This window comes from Jatropha curcas, chromosome 2, assembly GCF_041381405.1.
Source record: "Jatropha curcas cultivar XTBG-Jc1 chromosome 2, XTBG_Jcur_1.0, whole genome shotgun sequence".
NCBI lineage: Eukaryota > Viridiplantae > Streptophyta > Magnoliopsida > Malpighiales > Euphorbiaceae > Jatropha > Jatropha curcas.
The window spans coordinates 30,842,407-30,868,861 of NC_143152.1; the positions used below are offsets into that span (position 1 = coordinate 30,842,407).

The 26,455-nt window shown below is 31.2% G+C and overlaps 4 protein-coding genes across 5 annotated transcripts; 2 read left to right on the plus strand and 2 right to left on the minus strand.

Annotated features, from left to right (window-relative positions):
• The first annotated feature begins 7 nt into the window (after positions 1-7).
• On the plus strand, positions 8-1,986 carry LOC149498605 (uncharacterized). The gene is made up of 2 exons (XM_089717390.1): positions 8-373; positions 1,019-1,986. The coding sequence occupies exons 1-2, from the start codon at positions 68-70 to the stop codon at positions 1,556-1,558; spliced, it is 846 nt and encodes a 281-aa protein (XP_089573516.1). The 5' UTR covers positions 8-67; the 3' UTR covers positions 1,559-1,986.
• Positions 1,987-4,261: 2,275 nt separating this feature from the next.
• LOC105647767 (heme oxygenase-like, multi-helical) lies at positions 4,262-10,898 on the plus strand. Its single transcript, XM_089718280.1, has 7 exons — positions 4,262-4,698; positions 5,673-5,781; positions 7,956-8,246; positions 8,399-8,813; positions 8,964-9,227; positions 9,891-10,531; positions 10,615-10,898. The coding sequence occupies exons 1-6, from the start codon at positions 4,334-4,336 to the stop codon at positions 10,301-10,303; spliced, it is 1,857 nt and encodes a 618-aa protein (XP_089574406.1). The 5' UTR covers positions 4,262-4,333; the 3' UTR covers positions 10,304-10,531; positions 10,615-10,898.
• A 5,953-nt stretch (positions 10,899-16,851) lies between these two features.
• On the minus strand, positions 16,852-21,567 carry PGSIP6 (plant glycogenin-like starch initiation protein 6). Of its 2 annotated transcripts, none has more exons than XM_020684793.3 (10): positions 21,143-21,567; positions 20,478-20,598; positions 19,793-19,978; positions 19,093-19,256; positions 18,603-18,710; positions 18,078-18,215; positions 17,876-17,986; positions 17,479-17,761; positions 17,273-17,396; positions 16,852-17,179 (listed from the first exon to the last, which is right to left on the minus strand). In XM_020684793.3, exons 1-10 carry the CDS (start codon positions 21,380-21,382, stop codon positions 17,038-17,040), a joined length of 1,617 nt encoding a protein of 538 aa, XP_020540452.1. In that variant the 5' UTR covers positions 21,383-21,567; the 3' UTR covers positions 16,852-17,037. The 2 variants fall into 2 exon arrangements, with proteins under 2 accessions (XP_020540452.1, XP_020540451.1); XM_020684792.3 differs by having other exon boundaries at positions 17,876-17,992; positions 21,143-21,565.
• A 1,161-nt stretch (positions 21,568-22,728) lies between these two features.
• Positions 22,729-24,058, minus strand: LOC110010903 (protein RISC-INTERACTING CLEARING 3'-5' EXORIBONUCLEASE 1). The gene is made up of 3 exons (XM_020684794.3): positions 23,913-24,058; positions 23,717-23,797; positions 22,729-23,557 (listed from the first exon to the last, which is right to left on the minus strand). Exons 2-3 carry the CDS (start codon positions 23,722-23,724, stop codon positions 22,831-22,833), a joined length of 735 nt encoding a protein of 244 aa, XP_020540453.2. The 5' UTR covers positions 23,725-23,797; positions 23,913-24,058; the 3' UTR covers positions 22,729-22,830.
• Positions 24,059-26,455: the final 2,397 nt, after the last annotated feature.

The following is a 26,455-nucleotide window of genomic DNA, read 5'->3' on the forward strand; positions in this document are numbered from 1 at the left end:
AAACAGGAACAAGAATTATTCAAAATAGAAATACGGTCTTAAAAGGTAACAATAATAAAATCCAAAAATGGGAACTTGCCTTCTCCTTCACCTTTCCTTCACTACACCAACGTCACTGTCGCTTCTAACTCGTAGCAGCTCCGTTGCATCTACTGCGCCTAACTGTGGCCTCCAGAACTCGGTTTCTTCTTCATTAACCGGACGCACCAGAGTCAATTTCCAAGATGAGATCTACACCGACGGCGATGATGGTCACGATGATTTCGGGTTTCGTGGTACTGGGAAGCAGAGAATCTGGTGGTCTATTGAGGACGATGATAATTGGGTCGATGATGATGAGGAGGAGGAGGGCGTTGAGTTCTTGATTTTCAAGGTGATTGCTTTTTCTTCTTCTTCTCCTTAGTTATAATTTTCGATTTCAATTTGAAAAGGGAAAGTTGGTTAATTAATTATGATAATTGGAAAATTGACAAATTCTAATAACTGGGATTCTAATAGAGTGAAGAATTTTGTTTACTGAGCTAACTTTTTAGTGTATAGAATTAGAAAGAAGCTAATTTCAGGTATGATTTGAAGTTTCAATTCAAATCCTTGGGAATTTAGTTTAAGAAGAAAGATTTGTTGATTCTTCAAGAGCTGGATTTGTGGAGATAACGAGCTTAGTTAAGTGATCATTCTCATCTTGTTTGCAAATTGTTACTCATTATTAACCATTAATTATTTGCAATTATTTGTTATAAGCTGTATGGGTTATGCACTCACAGAGGTAGCCTAATGGTAAATGCTATCCACTTTGGGCATAGAATTGAATTGAAGTCCCATGACTACATTCGAAGAAAGCAAAAAAAAAAAAAAAAAAAAAAAAAAAAAAAAAGGAAAGAAAGAAAAGGAACTATCTGGGTGTATTAAAGTCTTGAATCGAAACGTTTGATTTGTAAACTTTCATGGTTCAATATGATAATTGTTGGTATAAGTAGTTGAACAATGGTTGAAATATCATGTAATATACTTCCTGCAGGTGATTAGAGCTTTTGGTTGGATGGTTCCTGCCATTGGCATATCATTCCTGCTTGGAACAGGTCCAAATGCGGTCTTAATGGCATTGGCAGTTCCATTAGGACAGACTGCACTCTCCCTTGTGTTTGATAAGGTCTGGGGAAGTACAAGCATTAGGCCTAAACCCAGAACCAGAACCAGAACCAGGGTGAGGACCAAGAAGAAACCATTTGTTAGGCCTACTGAGAAAACAAGTCAGAGAAAAGAAGAAAACAAAACTTACAAGGAAAAAGGGAGTTACCAATCATGGATGGCAGCTGATGATGGTTCATATAAGAAGAGAAGCAAAAGGGTACACAAGTTTGGTGGATGGGATGAGCTTGATGATATGCATAAGGTCTCCAGAGGGAAGCCGAGCCAGAAGGTAGATGATGAGCTGCCTAAGCAAGAGATGAGAAGCAAACTAACTCGGACAAGGAGAATCAGGGATACACCATTGCTGCTTAGGTTGTTAAATGCTGTTTTCCCATTCCTGGGATCTTGGACTAGGTTTCTATTTTAATTCCACTATTCATCCCTGGATTTGCAGAAAGTTAGGCAACTTTTGTTTGCTCACAAGTGGTCTTATAAAAATATAAGCTGTATATATGTTGAGAGAAAGCATAAACAGCTCATGTTCATTGAACATAGAAATGACAGACCGCAAGAATACAGCAGCTTGGTCCCAGGATGGCAGGAAGGAGCCTGTAAATGATACTGAAATTTGCAACAGTAGCTTCATCTAGTTTCATTCATTTCCCCACCTTATTCTCCGAAAATGAGGGCATAAAAGGATGATTCTTTTTCAACAATTTCATTTGCAATTATCTCTTGCCAAAGGAGATCAGAGCTTTGTAATTATGTAATGGATGATTTATATTAAGATGGTGAAAATCTAGATGCATATGAACATGATTGCTAATTGAATACAAATCATTTATTGCTATTGAATATGTAGTGTCCCTTGTAATATTAATAAAACTAAAGTAACCAACAGGATTGGTCTCGGTGGAAAGGATTCAAGTCCTTTAATCACCACTTACCACCCTTAATTCAGCCGCCATCGGAGTGATCGTTCTACAATTGGACTACCTTCCTGCTTCTTGTTATTTTTATATGCTGCCTCAAACAAGAAGACGATAATTTTTTTGTTTGCTCTTTCTTAATCTATCTATTATGATATGGAGCATTAGAGTGGTAAAGATTTCATTGCATTACTGAATTAGATTTACTTTTACGGTTTTACCTAATACTTTAATTGATAAAAAAATTATAAAAAATTGCAGACAAAATTAGCTATTTTGTCGATTTAGTCCAGAATAAAAAAGAAATGACCTCAGGCCAAAGCTGCCATTTGATCCCATCGCACCAACGACCATTCCGTTGCAATTTCGTACCTCCCAAAAGGCAAGTGATGATTTATCAATTAGGAAAAAATAAAATAAAATAAAATAAATATATGGTCATTAACTAATTATAAATATGTTTAGAGGAGGAACATTTTCTGTAATAGCTTTTTATATAACATTTTTAATTTTTATTGTATTTAGTGGCATAATATTTATATTAGAATTTAAATGACTGATTACGACATTACTTTTTTAAATATTTTATAAAAAATTAGCTGGCAACTACTAAAATCAAATATAATCAATTTTGTCGAATAGAGTCAAAAAGTAAAGTTATACTTGTTTGACATTTTAAAAAAATTTAATAAACATTATTTTTGAAATTTAATAGTCTAAATTATAAAAAACAATACATTATTATTAATTTTGCCTTAAAAATAATAATTTGCTTTATAAGATGACTGGTGCTATATTATTGTTATTATTATTACTTCGCTTTAAAAAGATAAAAACAAAAATTAAAATTGGCGGTATCTGAAAACTAAAAAAGGAGATCAAATAATAAAAGAGAGGAGAAATAAGTAGCGGTTCTTATACGTGGAATTATTAATAAACGATTTGGTGGATTTTAGGAAAATGAAAAAAGGTACACAGATAAATCAATCACTGCCCTACACCTGTCCTTACAAAGTAGGTACATAGCGAGAGTAATTAGGCTTTTTATATTCTTTTGTCAAAATACATTATCCATGTCATGTTAACCCTTAAAAAACAAGAGAATAGGTGGGATAAATGGACCCACTCGTAGCCTTTCCATAAAGTATTGTTAGAATTTCTGAAATTAAGGTAATTTAAAAATAAAATAAAATTTTTCGATATTTGGTTCTATAAACATGTTATTATTTAATTATTTTTAGTCTAGAAAGAGGCACTTGAATGATTATAGTAACAAACTTTTATATTTAAAGCATTGGCTAATCTTACACTAGATTGAAGTGCTTGTGTTATTATGTAAGGGTTAATGTTCTAAATCTTGGTAACCAATCTCATTTTAATAAAGTTAATAGTTACCAAATCCAACTTAATCAATTTGAATGATCAATTATATTTAGATGAATTTTAATTTTATTGAAATTGTATATATTTCTATATTAGAACCTACGATTTATTTTTAAAAATGAATATCTATAAATATAGAAGAGATAAATTTTAATTCACTCACGTAATTTTATACTCGGACCGAAAGTAGTTTCAAGCAAAGTACTCCTAACTATTCTAAATTTTTAATTTGTAACAAAATTTAAATAAATGAGAAATAAATTAGATAATTTTTATTTTCTATTTTTGTTTCAATTTAGCGAGAGGGTATAAAACTTTAGTTTTTCAAAAAATAATATTAATAATTTAAGATGAAGCATTTAGTGAATTGAATATGTAAATTCTATATCATCTTTTAATTAATATGGATTAACGTATTTTTTATTTTTGGTCTAATAATAAACTCCACGATCTCTTTTAATCATAAGTGTCGAAATCTCACGAAATTAAACTATATAAAATGCCTAAAATCAATTGATGATGTGATATGTGAATTTCAATTTCAATTATAATTTAGCAACAAAAAGGATAATTATATTTATTTAAAAAAACAAACATAATTACAAAAATAAAAAATCATATATCATATTAAATTCCATGTATTACTGGAAAATATAAATAAAAAAAAATAAAAGGTATTTCCCATATAAATAAAATTACCTATCAAGCCATGCAAAATTTTAAAAAATTCCAACAAAATACATACTTTTATTTTTTTTTATTGGAAAATAAAATAAAGAATAAAAAACTTCCCTCCATTTCTCTCTCTTTCCCCCTTACCCCTCAACAAAGCCCACAACCGCCAACTCACAAACCCACATCTCTCTCTCTCTCTCTCTCTCTCTCTCTTGATGCGCCTACCCTTCTTCACTCCAAACCCAATCAAAACCCCACTATTCCATCTCTTCTTTCTCTCTAACTCGCTCCGATCCAACCCTGTCAACTCGCTCTTTATTCGGAGATCGTCACTTCCAAGAATGGCGATCCCTCCAAAGCTAGCTTCCTCATCGTCTTCCATGGCCGCCTCCCCTACTTCTGCTGGTGGAACCAACGAGGAAGGCCTCGCTAGTAAATTCTGGATCAAGTTTCGCCGAGAATCGGTTCTCGCTATGTACACTCCTTTCGTCGTCTCTTTTGCCGCCGGCAACCTCAAGATTGAGAGTTTTAGGCATTACATCGCTCAGGATTTTCACTTCCTCAAAGCCTTCGCTCACGCGTGAGTGCTTCTTTCTTTATTTTCTATTATTTTTAATCTAATTGAGAGTTTATGGTGATTTTTAATGGATTAGCTAAGAAGATAGGTCTAGATTGCTAATATTAAATCGTCTTCCCATCATTTTGTATCTTATAGGAGTTTAAATGATGGTTTCAATTTTATTTTTCTTGATTTTATTCTATTTGTTGCTTCTTTTAGTTTGTTTGCTGCATTAGAAATGATAAAGAAGTTATGCCTTACATTTTGGATTTGTTCTGCTCGTAACGAAATAAAATGTGCGGACTTAATAACAATTATGAGCATTTGTATCAGTTTGAGGTTTTTATGTATTTGTTAATTTGTACTATTTGGTTTTGTTAGAATGTCTAGAGAAAGAACATGAACTAAAACTTTAAAGATTTTCTTTAAAAAGGGTTTTGGATATGTCTATTTTATGATAACCAAAGGAATAGCCTATAATTTAAAGAAAGAAAATAACATATTTTAAGATCAATCTCCATTCGGTTGCTGAGGATGGTGTGGGAAAAATATATACCAAGAATATGAAGATTAGAGTTCTCTTCATTGGTTAAAAAAGAAGGTGAACTCGTCTACATAACTAAGCATAATTTACTAATTGCTATTTTGGTGAATTTATTATTATTTCTAGAGATTAAAAAAAATAGTAAAACTTCTGATTTGAAAATATTATTTTATTTTTGTTCTTTTGTCAGTTCTCAGCAACCAATTGGAGGGTTAGATTGTTATTATTTGGGAAAAAAAAGTAATTACATCACATAAGGTGAGTTTTAATTTCCGGAACGTCCATGTACAATGAATCATGCATGTATATGTGTCTGTCAGGGGGTGAGACTGTAGAGGCTTATGTTATCTTCTTTTCCCCTAGTCTTATCTATGTTGTTGCAACTAGGTACTTATATATGGATGTTCAATGTGCTGTGTTTTTTAGTCTTTGTTGTTTTGTTGAATTTTAGGTATGAATTGGCAGAAGAGTGTGCTGATGATGATGATGCCAAGCTAGCTATTGCCGCGTTGAGGAAGGGGGTCTTAGAGGAGCTGAAGTTGCATAAATCATTTGTACAGGTTAGAGACTGAAGTTTAATTTATTTTTCCCCTTACCTGTATTAAAATAAGTGAGGCTCCACCTCTTCCCACACCCAAAAAAAAAAAAAAAAAAAAAACTCTCTTCTTCTTCCCTTTGTTGTCTCCACCAATCTAGGCTCACCTACTGAAATCTGTCGGATATAAAGTTAAAAAAGCTTTGCATTCGGACCTTTATTGGAACCCACATCAATCATTAGTTTGTTGTCTTATTAAATCCTGCAGAAAATAGCTTTTTGATTCCTTATACTATGACACTCTAACTTCAGTACAAGACATGCTACTGATATTAGGAAATATTTATCTGTAAAACATGATTTATTGATTTTATTGCCTCATTCATATTATTCATTGCCTTTCTTTTGTGTGTTAGGTTGCTATAATTATTGAATGTTACCATTATAGTGTTTAGATGAGAAAGCACTGTTTCCATATATGTATGCTATTAAGTATGGATGTTAATTTGTTAAATAATTAGGTAAATGTTATTCTACTACGGTTGTGTCAAGTTTGTCTGCATTGCTTACACTTGCACCTTAATTCTTGTTCCAAAGGAGTATAAAGGGATGGAAATTAAAGTGGTAGGAGAATACTATTTTCTTCTGTGTACGAAATAGGGTGAAAAGCTGGAGAATGTACAATGAGCGGAACATCTTTCCATCCAGTTCCACGAAAACCATTCTGCCAGAGCTTCACTTCTTGGAGATTTGGATCATAAATTCCGTCCTTGTCTCTATCTCTATATTCAAATGAAACCTAAAGCCTCTACGCTCGTAGTGATTGACCCCTTTATGCTTTGCCCAAATTACAAATTACACATGAAGATTCGTACTATTTTGTTGTGTTCCTACCTGTTGTACATATATAATTTCTTGTAAATATGTGAGCATTAATGTGCTAATTTATAGCTTTTAAATTGTCTTCTCATTCATGTTTTCGAATAATAGACGGTGGCTTTAGTGTAACCATAAAGTTACTCTACTTGTGACATAGAGATCGTAGATTCGAGCCATGAAAACCACTTTTCTGTAACAATGAGGGGAAGCCTGCATATATCAGCCCTTCTTAGAGCCCGCAAAATGTGGGATGCTCCCTGCACTAGGTCGCTCTTTATTCATGTTTTTTAATAAGACAAAATAACTCTCTTTTCATTCATTCCTTCTCCGTTTTCACTCATTTCAAAAGGGAGGAGAAAGAAATAATCTCATGCCCCAGATTTTTTCACCTCTCTTTCTTTCTCATCCTCTCTTTTACCCACACCACTTTCTCCCAAACAAAGTGTAAAAGAAGCTTCTATAGCTGTTCTTAGTCCAATGCTGGGGTCTTGAGGAAAAATGTTATGTTTTAACCTTTTATGACAATTTGAAATGTATAATTGCTGCCGAGCTTGGTGGTAATTGCTGTTGTCATCCATCGTGTGCTTGTATTCCATAATTGTGGTTTGGCTATAAAAGAACTTGACTAGATAAGTTGGTGGTGAAGCAGTTTTAATCTTGAAAGGGGGAAGGGTAACTAGAGAAGAGGAAGAAGGTTAGCATACAATGATTATTCAGACATGACATGTCTTGTTTATAGATCAAAGAAAGAAGAAAAGCATTATAACCTAATACTCGATGGGTAATAATCAAAGAAAGAAGAAAAGCCTTTGCCAATGAGGTCCTTCTAATGGAATTTGAACTCTACTTTCAGTGCAAGTATAATAATCAAATAACCAACTCCTTTTTTTCTTTTATTATTATTAAATAACTGCCAATGTTCACATTTGAGTACTTTGTTAATTTCAGAGTAATGATTTGATTTGCATTTTAATTCATACTGCTAAAGCTCCCAGTATATGGTTGGAATTGGAAATTTTGGTAGAAATTAGAAGCAACTGGGTAACTTTTACCAAAAGTATTTGCTCCCCAATAGAACACCTGTTTTGATCCCAGCAGCAACTTACATTATCCGTTATCATCAATTCATTTGAGTTGAAGATTTATTCTTCCTCATTTTCTTTCTATCATGGAGTTCTGTAATGATACACACAAAAAAAAAAAAGAGAGCCTGTAATATAGTGGTAGCAAGTTCTTAATATTTAATTTGCAGTTATTTATATGAACTTCTCTGTTCATATTTAAGAATTCTTTTCATCCTCTGACATTAAAGTTATGCAGGAATGGGGTATGGACCCTTCCAAAGAGGTGACTATCAATTCTGCAACTGCAAAATACACAGATTTCTTGTTGGCTACAGCTTCTGGAAAGGTTGAAGGAGTGAAAGGTCCTGGTAAACTTGCAACTCCTTTTGAAAGAACAAAAGTTGCAGCTTACACTCTTGGTACCATGACACCCTGTATGAGGTTGTATGCCTTTCTAGCTAAGGAGCTGCAAGCACTAATAGATGCAGAAGCTGGTATTCATCCTTACCAGAAGTGGATTGACAATTACTCATCTGAGAGTTTTCAGGTAACCCATATTTTAAGAATCAGTGGCATGCATTTGTTCTAAATGATGATCAGATTGTCTTTTGATTATAGTCTGCCAGGACAATGCATTACATAAATGGCCTTCTGTACCACTCCCCAACATCTCAATTATTGTATTCCCATGAAATATAGGCATCAGCTCTGCAAACTGAAGACTTGCTGGATAAACTTAGTGTCCCTTTGACAGGCGAAGAGCTTGACATCATTGAAAAGCTTTATCACCAAGCCATGAAACTTGAAATAGAGTTCTTCAATGCGCAGCCACTTGATCAGCCCACTGTGGTTCCTCTGACAAAAGAGCATAACCCTCTAGAAGATCGCCTCGTGATATTTTCTGATTTTGATTTGACATGCACAGTTGTTGATTCCTCTGCCATTTTGGCAGAGATTGCAATTTTAACAGCATCAAAATCTGATCAGTCACAATCTGATAATCAAAATGCTAGGATGTCATCAACTGAGCTAAGGAACACATGGGTTCTTCTCTCTGGACAGTATACTGAAGAATATGAGCAATGCATTGAAAGCATTCTGCCCTCTGAAAAAAGTATAGTTACTAAGTAGTCTTCTTGTATATTATCTCAGAATTATTTATCTAACCTTTGGCAGAACATGATGTCATGAAAGGATTCCGATAATATTGCTTTCTCAGGTTGGTTTGAACCTTTTTTTTTTTTTTTTTTTTTTTTTTGTGCAGTGGAGTTCAACTTTGAAGCTTTGTGTAAAGCACTCGAACAACTCTCAGACTTTGAGCGAAGGGCAAATGCTAGAGTTATCAAATCTGGAGTTCTTAAGGGTTTGAATCTTGAAGACATAAAACGAGCTGGTGAAAGACTGATTCTTCAAGATGGCTGCACCAGTTTTTTTCAGAAAATCTCGAAGAATGAAAATCTGAATGCTAATATACATTTCCTCTCATATTGTTGGTGTGCTGATCTGATCAGATCTGCTTTCTCATCAGGTTTTCTTTATGGCTACACTGAATTTATAGTTTTCTGCTTTTCATGACATCAACTCATCTCCGCAATTTTAATTCACATTACAGTCTATATCTAGTGCCTATTATTAACTTTTTAAAAATCTGACAGTGGTATGTTTTTGTTAGAAGTTAAGTGACCTCAAAAGAGTACTTAATTAATGTTGCCAGCACCACATCAGATAAGTCCTTTGTGGTTTTCCATCTGCAAAACTAGAGTGGATCTTTTCATTTGACATTTGTTGTGTTTGGATTTTGGTCTTAGCCTTTTTGCTTAATAAAATTGGATTCATATTAGCAAGGATAGGTTATGTATGGGAGGTGAACTTTAGCTAGTTGAGCCAATAGAGTGTACTACTTAGACTTGACTGCATTAGAAACTCAGTACTCAAAACTCAACTCGATGAGATGCTCAAAATACTCGGTTTGACTCAACTTGATAATTGATATTGTCACCCTTAGACATGTGGGTCCTGTTTGCATTTTAATATGCTTATGCGCATTTAAAATACAACACCTTTTGATTTGGCATTATTGCATTTTTGTTTTCTGAAAATTTCGTTCACGCTCTTCTACCCTGTTACAATATAAAGCTTGAAAAAAGTTTGTGCGCCATGGTGAATTCTTAATTTACTTTCGGTTTTGCAGGGGGTTTGGATGTTCTGAATATACATGCGAATGAGTTTGATTTCGTAGAATCAATTTCAACGGGTGAGATTATTATGAAGGTGGAAACCCCTACAGACAAAGCCCAAGCTTTTAATAATATTTTAATGAACTACAGCCCTGACAAAAAGAATTTGACTGTTTATATTGGAGACTCAGTTGGGGACTTGCTTTGTCTGCTTGCGGCAGATATAGGCATCGTGATCGGATCAAGCTCCAGCCTAAGGAGAGTCGGAAGTCAGTTTGGTGTAACATTTTTACCATTGTATCCTGGCTTGGTTAAAAAACAGAGAGAGTATACTGAAGGAAGCTCTTGGAATTGGAAGGGTCAATCTGGCGTTCTGTACACAGTTTCTAGTTGGGCTGAAATACATTCCTTCGTTTTGGGATGGTAGATTGTTTTTCGTTCTAATGCACCCTTCTGCAAGTTAGTTAGGATAAATGAAGGAATCATTCATATATAAACCGAACACAGATACAAATCAGAGGCCAATTTTATTAGGGGCCATGCAATTTCTTCTGTGCCCTTTTTTTTTTCTTTTTTTTTTTTTTTTTTACTTTTACAGGGTCATCCGTTCTGAAACATGATGACATTCTTTTGGCCAGATAATGCCGTGATCTGGGTATTTGCAATCCCCCTATGATTTTTGTCCTAACTTTGTCATCTTCTTTATTAGCATTGTTTTAATTTTATTTTCTTTTTCAGGCATCCAGAGATTGAAGGCAGCATGGCATGTGAGAGGAGTTATCAATTTGTCCATATGAATATTTCAGATCTATATACTGCTACCGCTATATTTTGTTCTATTCATATACACTGTTGCTATTTCGATATTTGGGAGGGATAGCAATTTGGGAGATTGATAATATGTGACTTTTCTTTTGAAAATATCAGTACTAGAGTGATTAGGCTTCTACTGTCAATTACTTGTATCCTGCAGCTCTATTTTGGCTACAAAGAAGGTGATAAATTTGCTTCTCCTTCTATTATTTCTTGAAGCTTATTCTCACAAATACTAAAGTTCTGTTTGGTGTTTGAGTTTAAGAGGTACTTTTTAGAATTGCTGCTCTATTTTTTTCTTTAAAAAAAAAAAAAAAAAAAAAAAAAAAAAAAAAAAAAAAAAACTTTAAAGAATTGGTTTTATTTTTTATTTTTTAATTTATGATTTGAACAATGCAAATGTAGTTTACAAAAAGCAGCACAATCACCATGCATAACGGGTGTTGAATAATTAACGGAAATACATAAAATGGATTATTTTTTTAATAATAAAAAAAAACAGATTGCTGGTAAATGTTTTTAACTTATTAAGTTGGAATTGGCAAGATCTTTTTTAATTTTTCTTAAAATGATTGGCAAGACCTGACAAAATCCACTCATAATATATGTATATATTTTGCATTGTAGAAATTTTGATTAATTTTATTTAAGTAATATTATAACACCATAACTATTGTTATTATATATATATATATATATATATATATATATATATATATATATATATATTATCTTTCAAAGTTTTACCTACTAAATAGAAACTTTACGGAAATGGAAGCATTTATTATTATTATTATTATTATTATGGAAATGGAAGTATGGAAAGCCATGTTGACTTTCCACTGTATGCTTTCTTTTTCTTTGAGTCAAGTGATTTTTCCATTTTGTCCCACATTGTATATTTTACATATATGCTGTTTAATTATTATTATTATTATTTTGCTAAGCAGCTATTCCTACTTTACAACTATTGTACCATGGTTAGTAAAATATGTATAGTTATTAAAGAATTTTTTCATTTTTTCCCTTTAAGAAAAAAGGGGTATTAAGTGCTAAACAAAAATCTTGTTTGGTGGAAACCATGATATGGTGGGTCCTAAATTATATCTGCTTGTATGAGAATCATGTTTCCTTTTGGAGCGTAACATTATTATTATTATTTTCTTACTTTTATTTAGTTTAAATCATTATACCACCACCACTCGTAAAAAGGCTTTCTTCCATCTCATGGAATTTGGTGTCTTCTACTCTTTTATTTTAGCCACTTGTCCATTTATCATTCCTCTGCTTTCTTGTTATAAATTTTTTATTTTTAATTAATGCAAAATTATACTTCTAATTGCATCTCTTAATTTGTCTTAATCAAATTTTTTGGGTAGGTCCAAAGTAGATAAACCTATCAATTGAGAGAGACTCAGAATTGAAGCAAGAGGGGTCAAGTAGCTAATTAAGCTTAATTTTTTTAACAACTTTTTTGGCTCTTCAAATCTCTTAAAGGTATACTGATATTCTTAGAAGAATTTGACCTCTGAGACAACGAAGACTACACCCCTTGACATGATTCTCTTTCCCTCGATAAATATACATCATTTTAAAAATTTTTTTATTTTTATTATTTATGAATATTCTTTGCTTTAAGAATATTGACTAATTTTTTTAATCCTTTTCAATTTTATCTTTCCTAATATTAAATTAAATAAATATTTTTTATAAATTTTTTAAATCATTTTTAGTCAAATTAATGATATAAGAAATAAATAATAATTTAATCAAATTACTTAATATTTTATTATAATTTATAAAAATTAATTATCTCCTTAATCACCATATAAAAATTTTAAATAATTTATAGGGATAGATAGGCGCAATAATACCTTTAAAATTTAATAAAATATTATTACCTTCGTCTCCTCGATATCATTTAAGATAATGTGTAATAATTAAGAAAATCATTAAGTAATGTAATTTTAGCAAAAAAAAAGTTCTAATTGACTAAATTATCCCCGTATCAATCCTCTAAACAGTTAATAAAAGGTTAATTTAAAAATATTATTTAACCGTTTTAAAGTTTTTATGATTAAAATATTTTTAAAAATACATTTTTTACTATTAATTAAATGTTTAATAAAATAATTTTTCGCACTAATAACTAAAGCTAATCATATGTTAAATAATATGTCTGAATGGATATAGTAATTACTGGCATTAAAGGAATTGGGATTGGGATTCCTTCACATGAAGGGAAAAGTGTCTCTAAATAATTGTTCTCTCTGTTGTTGTCGGTATTGCAATTTGGGTTGTTCTCAATTAGCATTTATTTTATCATTAATGGGAAATGACTATTATCCTTACACAATTATTATAAGATAATTGTATTTATTTTATCTATGGAAATTTATTTTTTATATTATTATAAAAATAAATAATAATAATAATAATTAATGCAGATATCTACTCATATAAAATTAAATAAAATAATTAATGCTATTTTAATTTTTTTAAAATTTCTTCTAAATATATAATTAAGAAAAAATTAAAAATCTGTCGATTATCAATAATAATTATGGTTGGATACATCATATATTCAAAACCCTTATCTTATCATCTTTTGGCGTTTGGAGTTCTGACATTTGTCTTAGTTGTCCCCGTCAAAATATATTCTCAAGACCCATCCGATTAAAACTATATATTTGTCGTTTCAAGGTTGAAATTAGATGGAAAAAGATTTTTTTTTTTTTTTTTTTTTTTATAAAAAAAAACCTTGTACTTACCACCTATTAATAATCTCCAAAATACGTATTGCCAATTCTACCCACCAATTATAATTTTTGATTGTGCCTGTTTCATAGATGTGTTCCAATTATTCAGTTCCAAACCAACCATGATCATTACTTTTAATTAATTAACTAATTAATTAATTAATTTTCATTAAATATAATGGACCCAACAATTTAATGGTTGAGCCATAGATTCCCACCCTCATACAATAAAGAGGTTCTTTATTTTACTAAAAAAATATTTTTTTTTTATTATTACAGACTGAAGTGATTAAATAATAAACCACGTTTTAATTCTACCAACTAAGTAATCAAAATCTATTTTATTAGTCTTTACAATAATATAATTATTGTATATAAAATAACGAACAACTCCAAAATTAGGGTCACATCTTCTTTCTTCTTTCTTCTTCTTCTTCTTCTTCTTCTTCTTTTCTTGATGTAATTTTCATTTTTTCTTTCTATCTTCTAGAGATTACTTTCATCTATCTAGAGTCGATCAAGATTGCAGATTATGATGGTGAAGATGGTGATGGCAGTTTCAAAGAAGGGAAGAATGTATCTTTCTTCCATGAGTAAGGGTATTATTACACTCTAACTATAGTGATTTAGCCATGGAACTATGGCTTGAAGATCAGTAATATGGATGAAATGGTGAAGATGAGGTAATCCAAAACCTCTAGGCAAGTCTGATGCTTGGCTTTGAATTATTTTCCTTTTCCTTTTCCTTTTTCTTTTTTAATTTTTCTTTCTGTTCTTAATTTGTGTAATTTACTGTGTTTGGTTGCCAAGAAAGTTGAAAGAAACTAGAATGAAAATAAAAACAATATATAATACTACATATTAATTTTAGATTGTTTTTGTTACTGCTCCAAGACTGGACTTCTTCTGCTATATATAAACCTCTTTTGAGCAACCAAACACATTTTCTCCCCATAATTAAGAGTACTGTGTTGTGCTCCAACTCTGCAATATGTTCTAAATTTGATTATAATATACATGTTTTAACATTATAGTAAATTCCTTTGCTGTTTTCCCTAACAACAGCCAAATTCTTGCATAAAATGCCACTGATCTTCAGACATTTTTCAATGACTTAATCAAAATATATTATTATTATTATTATTATATGTAGAATTATTGTAAGATGAACTACTGAGATGGGACCATATATATAAGTATGTATTTCTTTCAAAATCAAATTGCTGCATATGAATTAGATCAATGGTAGTTTCAATGCATTTACAGATAATCCAAACAACTCATCAATTATGGTTTCTCCAGTTAATCTAACTTATTTTTAAATTTATCGAGGGACCGGTGACCCGAAATAACTATGTGTGCTACACAGCTGGGAAGGACTCGAATTTGAGATCTTTCACGGCTTATACAAGTGAGAAGACTAATCGGACCACTACCTAATTGGTACTAAGGTTATGTATTTTACCTGACCAAAAAGATTGAATTAATATACTGTATGAAAACTTATCAGTAACACCATCTGGTGTTAAAAACATCATAAAATATAGGACAAGCAAAATAAGAGAAAAATAGTTTATGTTCATGTTCAAAATCATTTTCATACCAGTGAAATCCAAGTAATGGAACATACATAAGGACTCAAGAATCTCTTTTGTGGATCTTTCAATTGGTTCCAATTACATGGGAAGGAAGATAACGTATTTAAATACATTAATCAGAGTTAACTTGCAGACATTATTTCACAGTTACTGCTAAATAAGGTTGTAGAACAACCTATATATATATATATATATATATATATATATATAAGGTTTATTAATTAAGATAATTAAGGTTAATCAGTTATGATTAACACCTTATCAGTGATAAACAGACATGTCTTCATATAGAAGATACCCATATGGAATGTGGAACCTCTTTTAGCCAACTTTCTCGAAATTTAAAAACCAGAAAGGCAAATATTACAGAGAATAAGCATTGTAGCTTTCTCTAACTTTATGCAAGATTAATAGTTGTCATGAACCATACCTTTAGGATAAGGATGATGATGCATTAAAGACCACCTTTCATTCTGTCCTTTTCTCCCTCCAATAAATACTTCTATTTTTATTATTTTTTTTATTTTTAATCATTCGGTATTTGAAGTCCTTGAACTTAACTAATCCGAATTCGTATCAGAAAGGCTCTCAAAGTTTCTGAGTGTTTATAAGGACTTTATACGCAGAGTTCGAACTCAAGACCTCTGATTAAAGGAGAGAATTTCTGTCATCCATTTCATCCCTCACCTCTCGGGTTACTTTTATATTCTTTCTAATTTAGTAGCCATGTGTCTTGATTAGTGGAAAATGGCATGCAACTAAGAAAAAAGAAGAAAAAAGTGAAAACAAATCTATCAATTATCATTTTTCTATTGGCTAATGACTCATCAAGAACCTATCTGACAAGCAAATATGATAATTAAAAATGGTGGGTTAGTTCAGTGACAGTTTAAAAAATTGCAGAAGATTCAGATTCAAACAAGATGTAAGTATAAAAAACAAAAGATTATTGAAAGATTTTGTTGCTTCCTTTTAAATAAACTCCACTTATTGTTGACTTGGTAACTTTTAGTGGCAAAGTTTTATACCAATCTGCTTCTATGGTGGATTGCTTTGTTGTCATGTTTTGTAGGATTCTATTAGTTTGGTAAATGAATATTCTGCAAGACCAACTAAGGACTATTTATTTCAAATATTTCATCATTTTAAATTATGGGTTCTCCGTAAAATAATATATTTAAGTGTGGGAGGGTGGCTTTTGTGCAATATTAAAGTTACTCAATTTATGATCTGAAAATCCGTACATCAACCCTGTTTATAAATGTAAAATATTTTGTATTACAAATCACTCTTTATTAATTTTTGGAAAAAAAAAACTATTAAAATTAATTTCTAAAATCAAATTTTTACATGTTTCATTTATAAAAGCTTCACAACCAATAAAATTGTAACACTGTCCATTGGTGGGGCATTATATTAGCAGCCATAAAAGGAGTGCATTATAGGCTAGAATAAGGTGCACTTAAAAGACAGGTGGTATGCACAAGTTGATGTGAGTAATTTATTTTATGCAAGAAATTTAGCACTCATATTAAAACTGAAACCCTTAATTTTAATGTGAAAAGATAAAATTAAAATAGTATGCAAAAATTAATCATGATACCACCTTCCTAGAAAAAATATATATTTAAAAAGAAATAGTATATTCCATTAATACTATTAGAATTTCCACTCAAAAAAAAAAAAAAAATAATACTATTAGAATTTCAAATATTTTAGATTTCTGATCAAGCAAATTAAAATATTAAATTAGTACTATTAAAATTTCAAATATTTACATTTCTAATAAATTTCATTTTGGAAGCTTGAAAATTGAATGAAGCATTTTATAAAAAAACTATGATCCATAATGTTCCCCAAAGAATATTACAACAAAACCCTTTTTGAAAAAAGGCAAATATTTCTCTAATCTGACACTTACAAATCAATCTCAATTAATTAAATGTTGAATAAATTACAATTCACCTACATTCATTATCTTAAGATGCCTGTCAACATGAAAAACAGAGACTCCTTGACCGTGTTGCCTCCCGATCTTCAATACCTCGTAAAAATGATTTTATTGCAAGATGCTCAGAAGCATATGTCATGAAAGATGCCAGAACAATGCCACCAGCAACCACCAAGCCTAACCTAAGGTATCATAAAGAAAATAAAAGTTCAATTTTTAGAAAGAAGAGACAACAGAAGCTGACATTTTAATGCTTATAGTCAAAAAAATATTACCTTGCAAACAGAGCAGTAATGCCAAAAATACATGGTAAAGCTGGAACAGCAATAGCCAAAAAGGCCATTCCTAGCCCATAATACCATGTAGCAACATCACAGGATGACCCTTGCCATTGATGACCTGTGAAAGTTACAAGAATATCAAGAAAAAGTAAAACTTTAAACATTTAAAAGAACTAACTGTCCAAACATAGTCTACTAACCTTTTCCAGTTTCATAATCAAAAGATTCAGGATGAGAGGAAAGGTATGCTTGATTCGCTGTCATCTTTCCCCATATATAGGTCAAATGGAGAAAACCTCCGAATAAAAGGAAGAAGGTTGTGAATGTCCATTCATACATTAAGAGCAAACCAGTCCATGGCATCACTTGCCGAGGCACAATAGCAAGGCTAAATGCAAGAGATACCAATGCAGCCATAAAACATGCAAAGATGGAAAGTCCGCCCAAATAGGCTGGCACCTTTGAATGTGCATCAGTAGAGAACTGTTTAACATCAGAACATAAAAGGTCTCTCGGAATTAGCAAGAAAACATAAGAGAACATGCTGTGAATGACCATTCAAAATCAAATCCAGAACAAAAGGAAAAGAGCACTAACTTGATTGGCTGAATTGAAGGTAGATGATGAAGAAACGCCTACATATGCATTAGATCTAATTTTGTAGTAGAGGTGTCTGATATGATCGCATAATGAATTTCTACAAAATGCCTGTGTCTGCCCCAAAAATTATATATTAGACATCTAAATAACAAGCATTCCATTATGAACATGAGTAACAAATAGTTGGAAAGTAGGTAACCTGAAGGAATGATCGATAGTAAAGGAAGAGCACAGCACATAATGGTAAAAAGAAAAGAAATTTGACAAGCAATGAATCATTAGGATTTCTGCCACCTCCAGTTCCAGGAAGGGAATCCTCTAGCCTTTCCCTAGCATTCTGCAGCATTAGGGAAAAGAATTCAGTTATTGGCTAATCAAGAAATCTTCTCCACTGTTCAGGGAATTAAATCACATAAGCCTTTATGGTTTCAGCCAGCTCCAAGAGCTAGATATGAGAAGCTTAGCAAATTCCTATTAGAAAAAAGGAATTATGCACAAGCAATTGCAACCAACTCCCCTCCCACCAAGCTACTGGGAAAACGTATGCCAGCAGATCATCAGAGAAGTAAATGGTTAGACACAAGTAACCAACCAATAAAGAGAGAGGGAGAGAGAGGAAAAAGTGAGGGAGTAAGATAAACCTAGAACAAATAGGATGTCAAGATCAGAGAATAAAAAAAAAAAATATCCAGTTCATTTACAAGAGGGAAGTAAGAGTAAATACCTGCCATACATCAACAGGTTTTAAAAGCCAAGATGTCCACCAGTCCCAAGGTTTAAGTGGGCCAAGTGTATAGTGAATAACATGGAGTTCAGTCTCATTTACCATCCACTGCATATAGAATGCATGAAAAGGTTAGAATATTCAATTATTTAAATTAAAAGCAAATTATGAACAAAGGTATCACTCTTATGATAAAATTAGAAATCTTGAAAACAGATTAATACTCTCAATGTCCGTGCTATCAAACAGATTTCTATATCAAATATTCACCCACGATATAGCGCATACCATAAGGATTACATGCTTTACCAAGACTACATGAACAATATAAAATTATGAATTCAATCTATGATGTTATTCCACAGCTGGTACTCTACCTTTACATATGGTGCAAAGGTACAATGATGAATACAGAAATAATAATAAGGCCACTGAAATTGGTATTCCATCGCCATGGCATTAATCATCATAATATCTATGTGTTTAGTACCTTGTTAGCAAGCATGTAGAGACCAACATCTGCATTATATAGAGTAGAGAGACGCTCCACATCAGGTACAGGTCTAGAATTCAGCACTTCTTGGGGTATGTTAGGTTGGAAAACGTGAGCATTGGGGAAGTCAGAGTAATACGAGTTCAGAAACCCCTGATCTCCTGTTATTAAAAAATGAAATAAAAAAAAATCAGACACGATAATTGCTATATAAACAAAGAGAAAGAAAAAAGCTTTGGCAAAGATTATGAGATTAAATGTTTCTCGAAGTAGAAAAAGCCATCATCAGCTTCAGGACATATAAACTTAAAAAACATATACAGTACCAAGAATCATTTTGAGCCACAAAAAACAAGAATTACGAGAGTTTAAGGTATTATTTGAGTAATTTAAGTGCTTTCTAACTTTGGTTAAATCTAATTTTCAAGGATTACATATTCATTATTGTTTTTATATTAGAATTCAACCATGAGTCGATGGATCAAGTCCAATAATAAGGTTTTTCTTCCTTAACAAAGTAACCATAATAACCCAGAGGCCATCCATTGGCATCCTTTGGATTTATGAAAGATAGCAATTCAAAGGTAAAACAGTCAACTAACAGCAGCAATGACAAAGTATTACATGAAAGGAAATATCATAATTGATAAGTATGATAAAGGCATTGGATTATAAAAAAAAAAAAAAAAAGTTTCACCTCCAGTGTAAGAATGCAAAGTGTTCACTTTGCTCATCATGTCATCGAAAACTAACTGAGACGGTTCCACTACCATGACTCCTGAATTCAATCTCTCTGAATGCTTCAAGTTAGCGCAAAATTTTCCACATTTAAAGAGATCCTCAATACTTTTAACCACAATAGTATCCGCATCAAGATATACAACTGCACAAATGAATTCCCAGGAATGTATCAACAGAAGCACCACAAATATCACATTGATATTAGAGAAGAAATAGAGCAACAAAATCTCAATGTCTCAAAATTGAAAGAACATGGTAAGGCAAAAGTAACAAATCTTAGATTCATATTTACAACACAGGAAGATTTTGAATTGTAGAACCATTTCTTCCATGTAATTTAGCATCTTAAATAGGTATAGGAACCAGTAGCTTGTCCCCTCATTATAGATAATATTCATGCAAAAGTTTTTTCTTTTACTCTCCCAGGACCAATATATACATCCGTAGTATAAAACAAACTTCAAACAATAGACATCAAAATCCACAAATCCCAATGTTTCATCCCAAAAAATATGAAAAAGAAATTACATTATTTCCAGTTCCAATTTTTTATCCCTTCTTGCCTGCATAATAGCAGAAACAATCTAAACACTAGAGATGCATGTTAACTAAATTTAATATTCTGTGAGAGAGAAATTTACCTTTCTTGTAGTTAGTCATATTAAAGATTTTGAGCTTGGTATACACGCCCCAAAACCTCTTTGGCCGCACTCGATTGGGATTCGCTAATAAGCTAATCTTTTCCACTATCCACCCATCAGCCTGTGCAATATCAACCCGTAAAATTGGAATATTGAAAAACTAAACAGTGCCTCACTTAACAAAGAATTTCCAGACATTTGGAAGATGTAAAATTGCATTCCTCTATCCTTTATTGTTTTACCAAAAAGTTGAATTAGTCATATTTTGAGTAAATACCTCTTTTCTATTATAGAACTGTCAAAAACGTCATAGTAATAAAACAAATTTAAATTAGCTCCATTGATCCCAATGATATTCCTTCCGTAGAAATTTTAGTAGATTAGCATACCATAAAATAAAGCTAAAAGTCTCCCCCTTCCGTTGGCATCCAAACCAAACTTAAGTTCCTTCTTTACGGCTAATAAATTAATTTCCATTTTAGTCATATTTTTCTCTATTGAGTTCTTTTTAAAAAAGAAAAAAAAAAAAAAGGAAAAAGAAAAAAAGATACGTTAAATTGAAAGAGCAAACGAGAAAAAGTGAGAACGTATTCATCATCTAATTCAGTATCTAAAAATCTACTCTTTCTTAAGCAAAACAACCAGAGATCACCACAACAATTTACCTCAAGAAGCTTCACAGCGTAATCAGAGACACCATCAGAGACCAAAACTACCATGTCCTTCGTCGATCCAGTGTCCCGGATCGATTTCCCCAAAACCCTAACACCCAACAGGAATTCATCGCCGTACAACAGTGTCACGTAAGCTTGCTGAGTTCTCTGTGATCGAAGCGAAGCTCCAGATTGAATCAAAACTAAAGCGACTACAATAAACAAAGCACTGAATTTTGACAATTTCATCATCAATTACACTTTTTGCGAGTGATTTTGGATTAGAAAAATCCGATTTTCTCGAGAAAATCTTCCCGAAGGTGTAATAAAAGAAAAAATTCGAATCTTCGTCGTTTTGGATATGACTTGATATTTAAATATTTTGAAAGGGTTTTGAATTTTCTTTTTCGTTTTCTACGTTGAAACGTGGAGGCGTCGTTTTTGACCTTTTTTTGTTATCCGTCTTACTTCGCGGCTCAGAGCATGAGGTTTGTTATCCAGTGTGATCATGTATACAAGAGTTCCCATGTAACTACCAATTTTTTTTTCCCCCCCATTGATTAACTGTTTTTTGGTTTAAATGAATTAGAGTTATAATTTAGAAGATATAATTTAAAATACAAAAACTCAGTTGAATTTTATATAATAAAAATATTTGGTATAATTTTAAATAAAATTTAATTTATTCTCACTTTCTAAACTACCTTAATAGTAACATTTAAAAATAATAATTTCTAAGTCTATAAAAAAAATAACTATAATATTTTACATATAAAAATCAAAATTTCTAAAATTTGTTGTTTCTAGTTTCTAGTAAGAAGAGGTGAATAAATCTTTAAAGGCACAATAAATTTTTTATAAAGGTTTTAAGGCCACAAATTTCTTTTTTTTGCAAAAAATAACAAAAATAAATTTATTTTATCAAATATCTTATCCAAAGTTATTATTTTGGTTGAATTACATATCTTACAATCATCTTTAAGTTAACTCTCTTGTAAATTCACACTTTGATAATCCACCAATTGATGAAAAAAATTATATATAAATTTTATTTTATTTTAGGAGAATAAAAATTTGATTTTAGATCTCGCACAAATTATATGTCAAATTTAGCCAACGAACGTTAGCTTAAAATAATTAAAAATTTTCACATTTAATTCTTGATCAATCAGAACATTAACGATGATGAGAAAGGTTTTAGCAAAACCTATCATCTCAATCTTGAGAGATGATATGGGATAACATCGTAGCAAGGATCTTTTTAGAGGTTTTGAGTTCGAGTTTTAGATATGAAGTCTCTTTAAACAGGAAAAAAGCAATCTTCCCTTTTGCAGATATGCCTGGTGCAAATCCGGATTAGTCTGACTAGTGAGCTTCGAACACTGAATGATTAAAAAATAAAAACCTGGCATCTTAAACACACACAACCAATCAATTCAATTTAAAAAAAAAAATCCAATATCACATATACCCATGGAAGGAATTAAAAAAGAAAAATATATTCCATTTCTTTCATATCAAATTAAATGGTTAATCACACACACAAAAAAAAAAAAAAAAAAAAAAAAAATTGTACATAAAACACCTTCAAACTAGCTCAAGTTAAGAAATATAAAGTTTATAATTCAACTTATAAAGCAATCCGCTCATAATAATAATAATAATAATAATAATAATTTAAAAACATTGGAAAAAAAAAATCAAGAGAACAATCTCTTGAAACTAGCATTACCACTTTCCATGAGCTTTTTCCCAATTTTATAACTACAATATGCATCAACAGCTGCACACTCAACTTGTTCTGTGCTAAGATTATGGTCAAACCAATTAGACCATAAAACGACATATGGCTTTGGCCCAAATTTGATTGAAACAATTTTAGTAGCCAAATCCCTAGAACTATAAAACACAAACCTAGGATTATCATAAATCTTAGCAGCCAAATCACTTAGTTCAACAGCATTTCTAATCACAATCCCATAAGCCTCTTTTAGCTTTTCAACATCTTCTTTAATATGAACCCCAGCAAATATAATATCCTTAATAGCAAGAAATCTCATTAAAGAAGCAGAAATGGAATTAGGGCTTAGCCTAATAAGCACACAACCAAGTCTAGTACATAATGTCAGTAATGCAATGTGGTGTTCAATTTTCTTTTGGGAATGCTCGAATTTATCCGATGGAAGGCAAATTTCACTGAATTTTCCTGAATTACTTCCTGATCTACTATAAGAACGTCCTTTAAACCCCCATTCCATTTCGAATCCAACAACCATGTCACTAACTTTGATCATGTCTTGTAATAATAGATACAGGCAAAGATGCGATTCCTCGTCGAAAACCACCTCCGTTACTAGGGTGGTGCCGTCGCTCATTGTGAATTGAGCTCCCCGCAATGTTTCCATTGGTGCAACTTGTGCACAAGTACTACAAAAATACTTACAAATAGTAAGATTCAAATTGGTATAAATGAATTTTATAAAATCATTTGAAAAAATTTAATAGTTATAAATGAATTTTATAATTTAAATTTCAGACAAGGAGTAGTGGAGAATAATATAAACAGATTGATTGATGATGTAATACCTGCTCATCCAAAATAGTGCCTCCACAAATTCTTAGAATCAAATCCCAACTCTGTAATGCTTGATTGTTTAATTTCAAGTTCTGTGCATAGAGAACAATCATTTTGTCATAAAAATACAAGAAAAGAAACTAATTTAGTAAAAACAAATTTCATATCGCGTTATTTATTGAATTTCAAAAAGAAACGGTAACTTACAAGGTTGTTACAGATTTTTTATTGGATAGCAGCAAAGAATTGAAAATCATGGGTTTATGTATACAAATTTCAAAAAACATTACAATGCAAAAGAAATAAAAATCACTCTTTGAAATTTAGGGATTGATACGATTTTAAGGTCATGAATTACAGACTATTTAATTTAATGGCCATTGATAGAATCTAAATCCATACGTATAAAAGGAGCTTGGCAAAAAGGAATGCATTGCTATCCCTCTGAAATTTAGAATGGCTTCTAAATCTTAGGGAGGATTGCTATTTTAAGTTTTTTAATTTAAATTTCAATAATTTAAGATCAAATTAATTTTTCCTAATAAATTACTAATTTTAATTTCAAGTAAAAAAAAAAAGTTTAAACAAAAATTTAAAAATAGGCTCATTCGATAAATAAGTCAAGCCGTTCAAACTCAAGCTATTTATAATTTGTTTGACATTCGATTTATAAAAAATTTGATTGCCTCATTCGATAAATTTCACGAATTACATTTAAATTTAACCGAGAGGGAAAAATAAAAAGTTATTAGATGGATTTTTTGGGGGGGGGGGGTCCCACCATCTTTATTTTTATTTGTGATGTTTTAGACGTTGACGCTAATATATAAGTATTTTACATTGTAAAAAAGAAAAAAAAAAAAAAAAAAAGAGACCATTATGGTTTTGGCAAGTTAAACGACCAATATACTAGTCGTTTTTGGGAATTTATTTGCTCAACTGAAATAAACGAGCAATAATTGTTGAACCGGATAAATCCAATGGGCCTTATTTTGTCTACAAAAAGTAATGTTTGTACTTGGGCCTTCAACTATAATCATACTTGAATGACGAACTCTGTAGGCCCACAATTCATTTTTTAAGCTTCAAGAGCCCAATCCAAATATTATTGTTTAATAGATGCATAAAAACTTGCACATGATACCAATTTTTTAATAATAAAAAAAAAAAATCAAATTAGTCTATATTCTAATAAAAGTAGTCCAAATCCAATTATTAAACAATCAAAAAAAAAAAAAAAAAAAAAAAAGAAATTCCAGGAAACAAGGATATTCTGAATTTTTTGTTTATTAAAAAATTGGAATAAATAAAAGAAAAACCTACAAACTTAATTTATTTTTATTTTTTCTATTAACTTAAAATAAATTATGGAAATCCATTAATTTTAAGCTTATCCTCATCATAAGAAATTAGAAGGTTGTTGTGACATCGCATTTTGTTTTATTTATATGTTGTATTTGAGGTAAAAAAATAAATACATGTCTATGTTTACTTAGTATGGTAGAAATGGGGTTTGGTTATAAATAAGGCATTCCTCAAATGCAAGGAATAGGAGAATTTGGAGTTTTTTTTTTTTACTATCATTAAAAGATTGAGAAGTAAAAAGGTAGAGATTGTAAAAAATAGTGAATGTAAGACATGCATAAGCTCAGTTGACGGCATTAGAGGTGCTTTTTTCACTGGGTTGTTCAATAAATTTTCCCTCTCTTAAAATTATTTAATATTTTCAATTTCCTGATTTGAAGAAATTGATACTTGGTCAATGGTTTATAAGTTTGCTTTTCTTCCTTTGTAATTAGAAAAAATACATCTAGAAATATTCTCAATTTACTTTCCATATGCAATTCAATTTTATACCCAACCTCAATACTATACTTTCACTTTCTTTCTTTGTTCATTAAAAAAAAAAAGGGTTAAGGACCCTAATGATGGAATGATTGATAGGGGGGTTGTGGCTTTGGCATAAAGCCATGTGGGGCACCTAATCTCTGCACTTTGTTGTTGGTTATCAAATGGCCACAAAAATATTGTGGCTAAGATACCAGTGTTGTATGTAAGAATCTACCCCTAAAGCAATGTGAGGGTGTCCCAAAATCAATTATAATGGGGAATTTTAAGTCCTTTCCAAAGGAAACTGCCCTTGCACATGGCCTCCAGCCATTCCACCATGTTTCATGGTTTCAATTATTACCCTTTAATTGCCCAAATATTAAAAAAAAAATTTAAATTTTTGCCTCTTTCTTTCATATTAGATGCTTATATTTTAAAATTTGTAATAATTGGTAAGAGCCAGATGTGTGCATGTGCAATTGCATACTTAGAAATTAAAAACCCTAAATTATATTTTTGGGCAAGGAATGGTGTTTGGTAGGGAAAGACAATGATTATTGAAGCTATCACTTGCATAACACTTCCCTTACGGGACCCATTTTCCCTCTCATAGAAAGTTCCAAGTTGTCTAATTTTGTATTCCTTTTTTTTTTTTTTTTTTTTCTTCCTTTTTCCCTCTTTATCTTGTAATTGTATAACATGGGCAGATTCCTTTATACCTAATCAATCATGCTAGGATTGAAGATCTGCTTTTCACTTCTAAGTGAATATTAAAAAAAAAAAAAAAAAGAGTTTGATATAAATTTTCATCCACAATTTTGGCTATACCATTATTCGAAGGTGCAATTTCCTTTTTTTGGTTTATAAAGATTCAATTATTTATTTTTAAGGGCAATATGATAGATAATTGTGAAGCCACG

Bases quoted from the DNA above. Each gene is read 5' to 3' on its own strand.
- LOC149498605 (XM_089717390.1), top strand. From the start codon at position 68: ATGGGAACTTGCCTTCTCCTTCACCTTTCCTTCACTACACCAACGTCA. The intron at 374-1,018 runs GTGATTGCTTTT...TACTTCCTGCAG, and splicing joins TTGAGTTCTTGATTTTCAAG to GTGATTAGAGCTTTTGGTTG.
- PGSIP6 (XM_020684792.3), bottom strand. From the start codon at position 21,382: ATGATGAAATTGTCAAAATTCAGTGCTTTGTTTATTGTAGTCGCTTTA. The intron at 20,599-21,142 runs GTAAATTGTTGT...GATATTGCACAG, and splicing joins ACGCTGTGAAGCTTCTTGAG to GCTGATGGGTGGATAGTGGA. The intron at 17,762-17,875 runs GTTAGTGCTCTT...GATGTTAAACAG, and splicing joins CCTTCAATTCAGCCAATCAA to TTCTCTACTGATGCACATTC.
- LOC105647767 (XM_089718280.1), top strand. From the start codon at position 4,334: ATGCGCCTACCCTTCTTCACTCCAAACCCAATCAAAACCCCACTATTC. The intron at 8,247-8,398 runs GTAACCCATATT...CATGAAATATAG, and splicing joins ACTCATCTGAGAGTTTTCAG to GCATCAGCTCTGCAAACTGA. The intron at 9,228-9,890 runs GTTTTCTTTATG...TCGGTTTTGCAG, and splicing joins CAGATCTGCTTTCTCATCAG to GGGGTTTGGATGTTCTGAAT.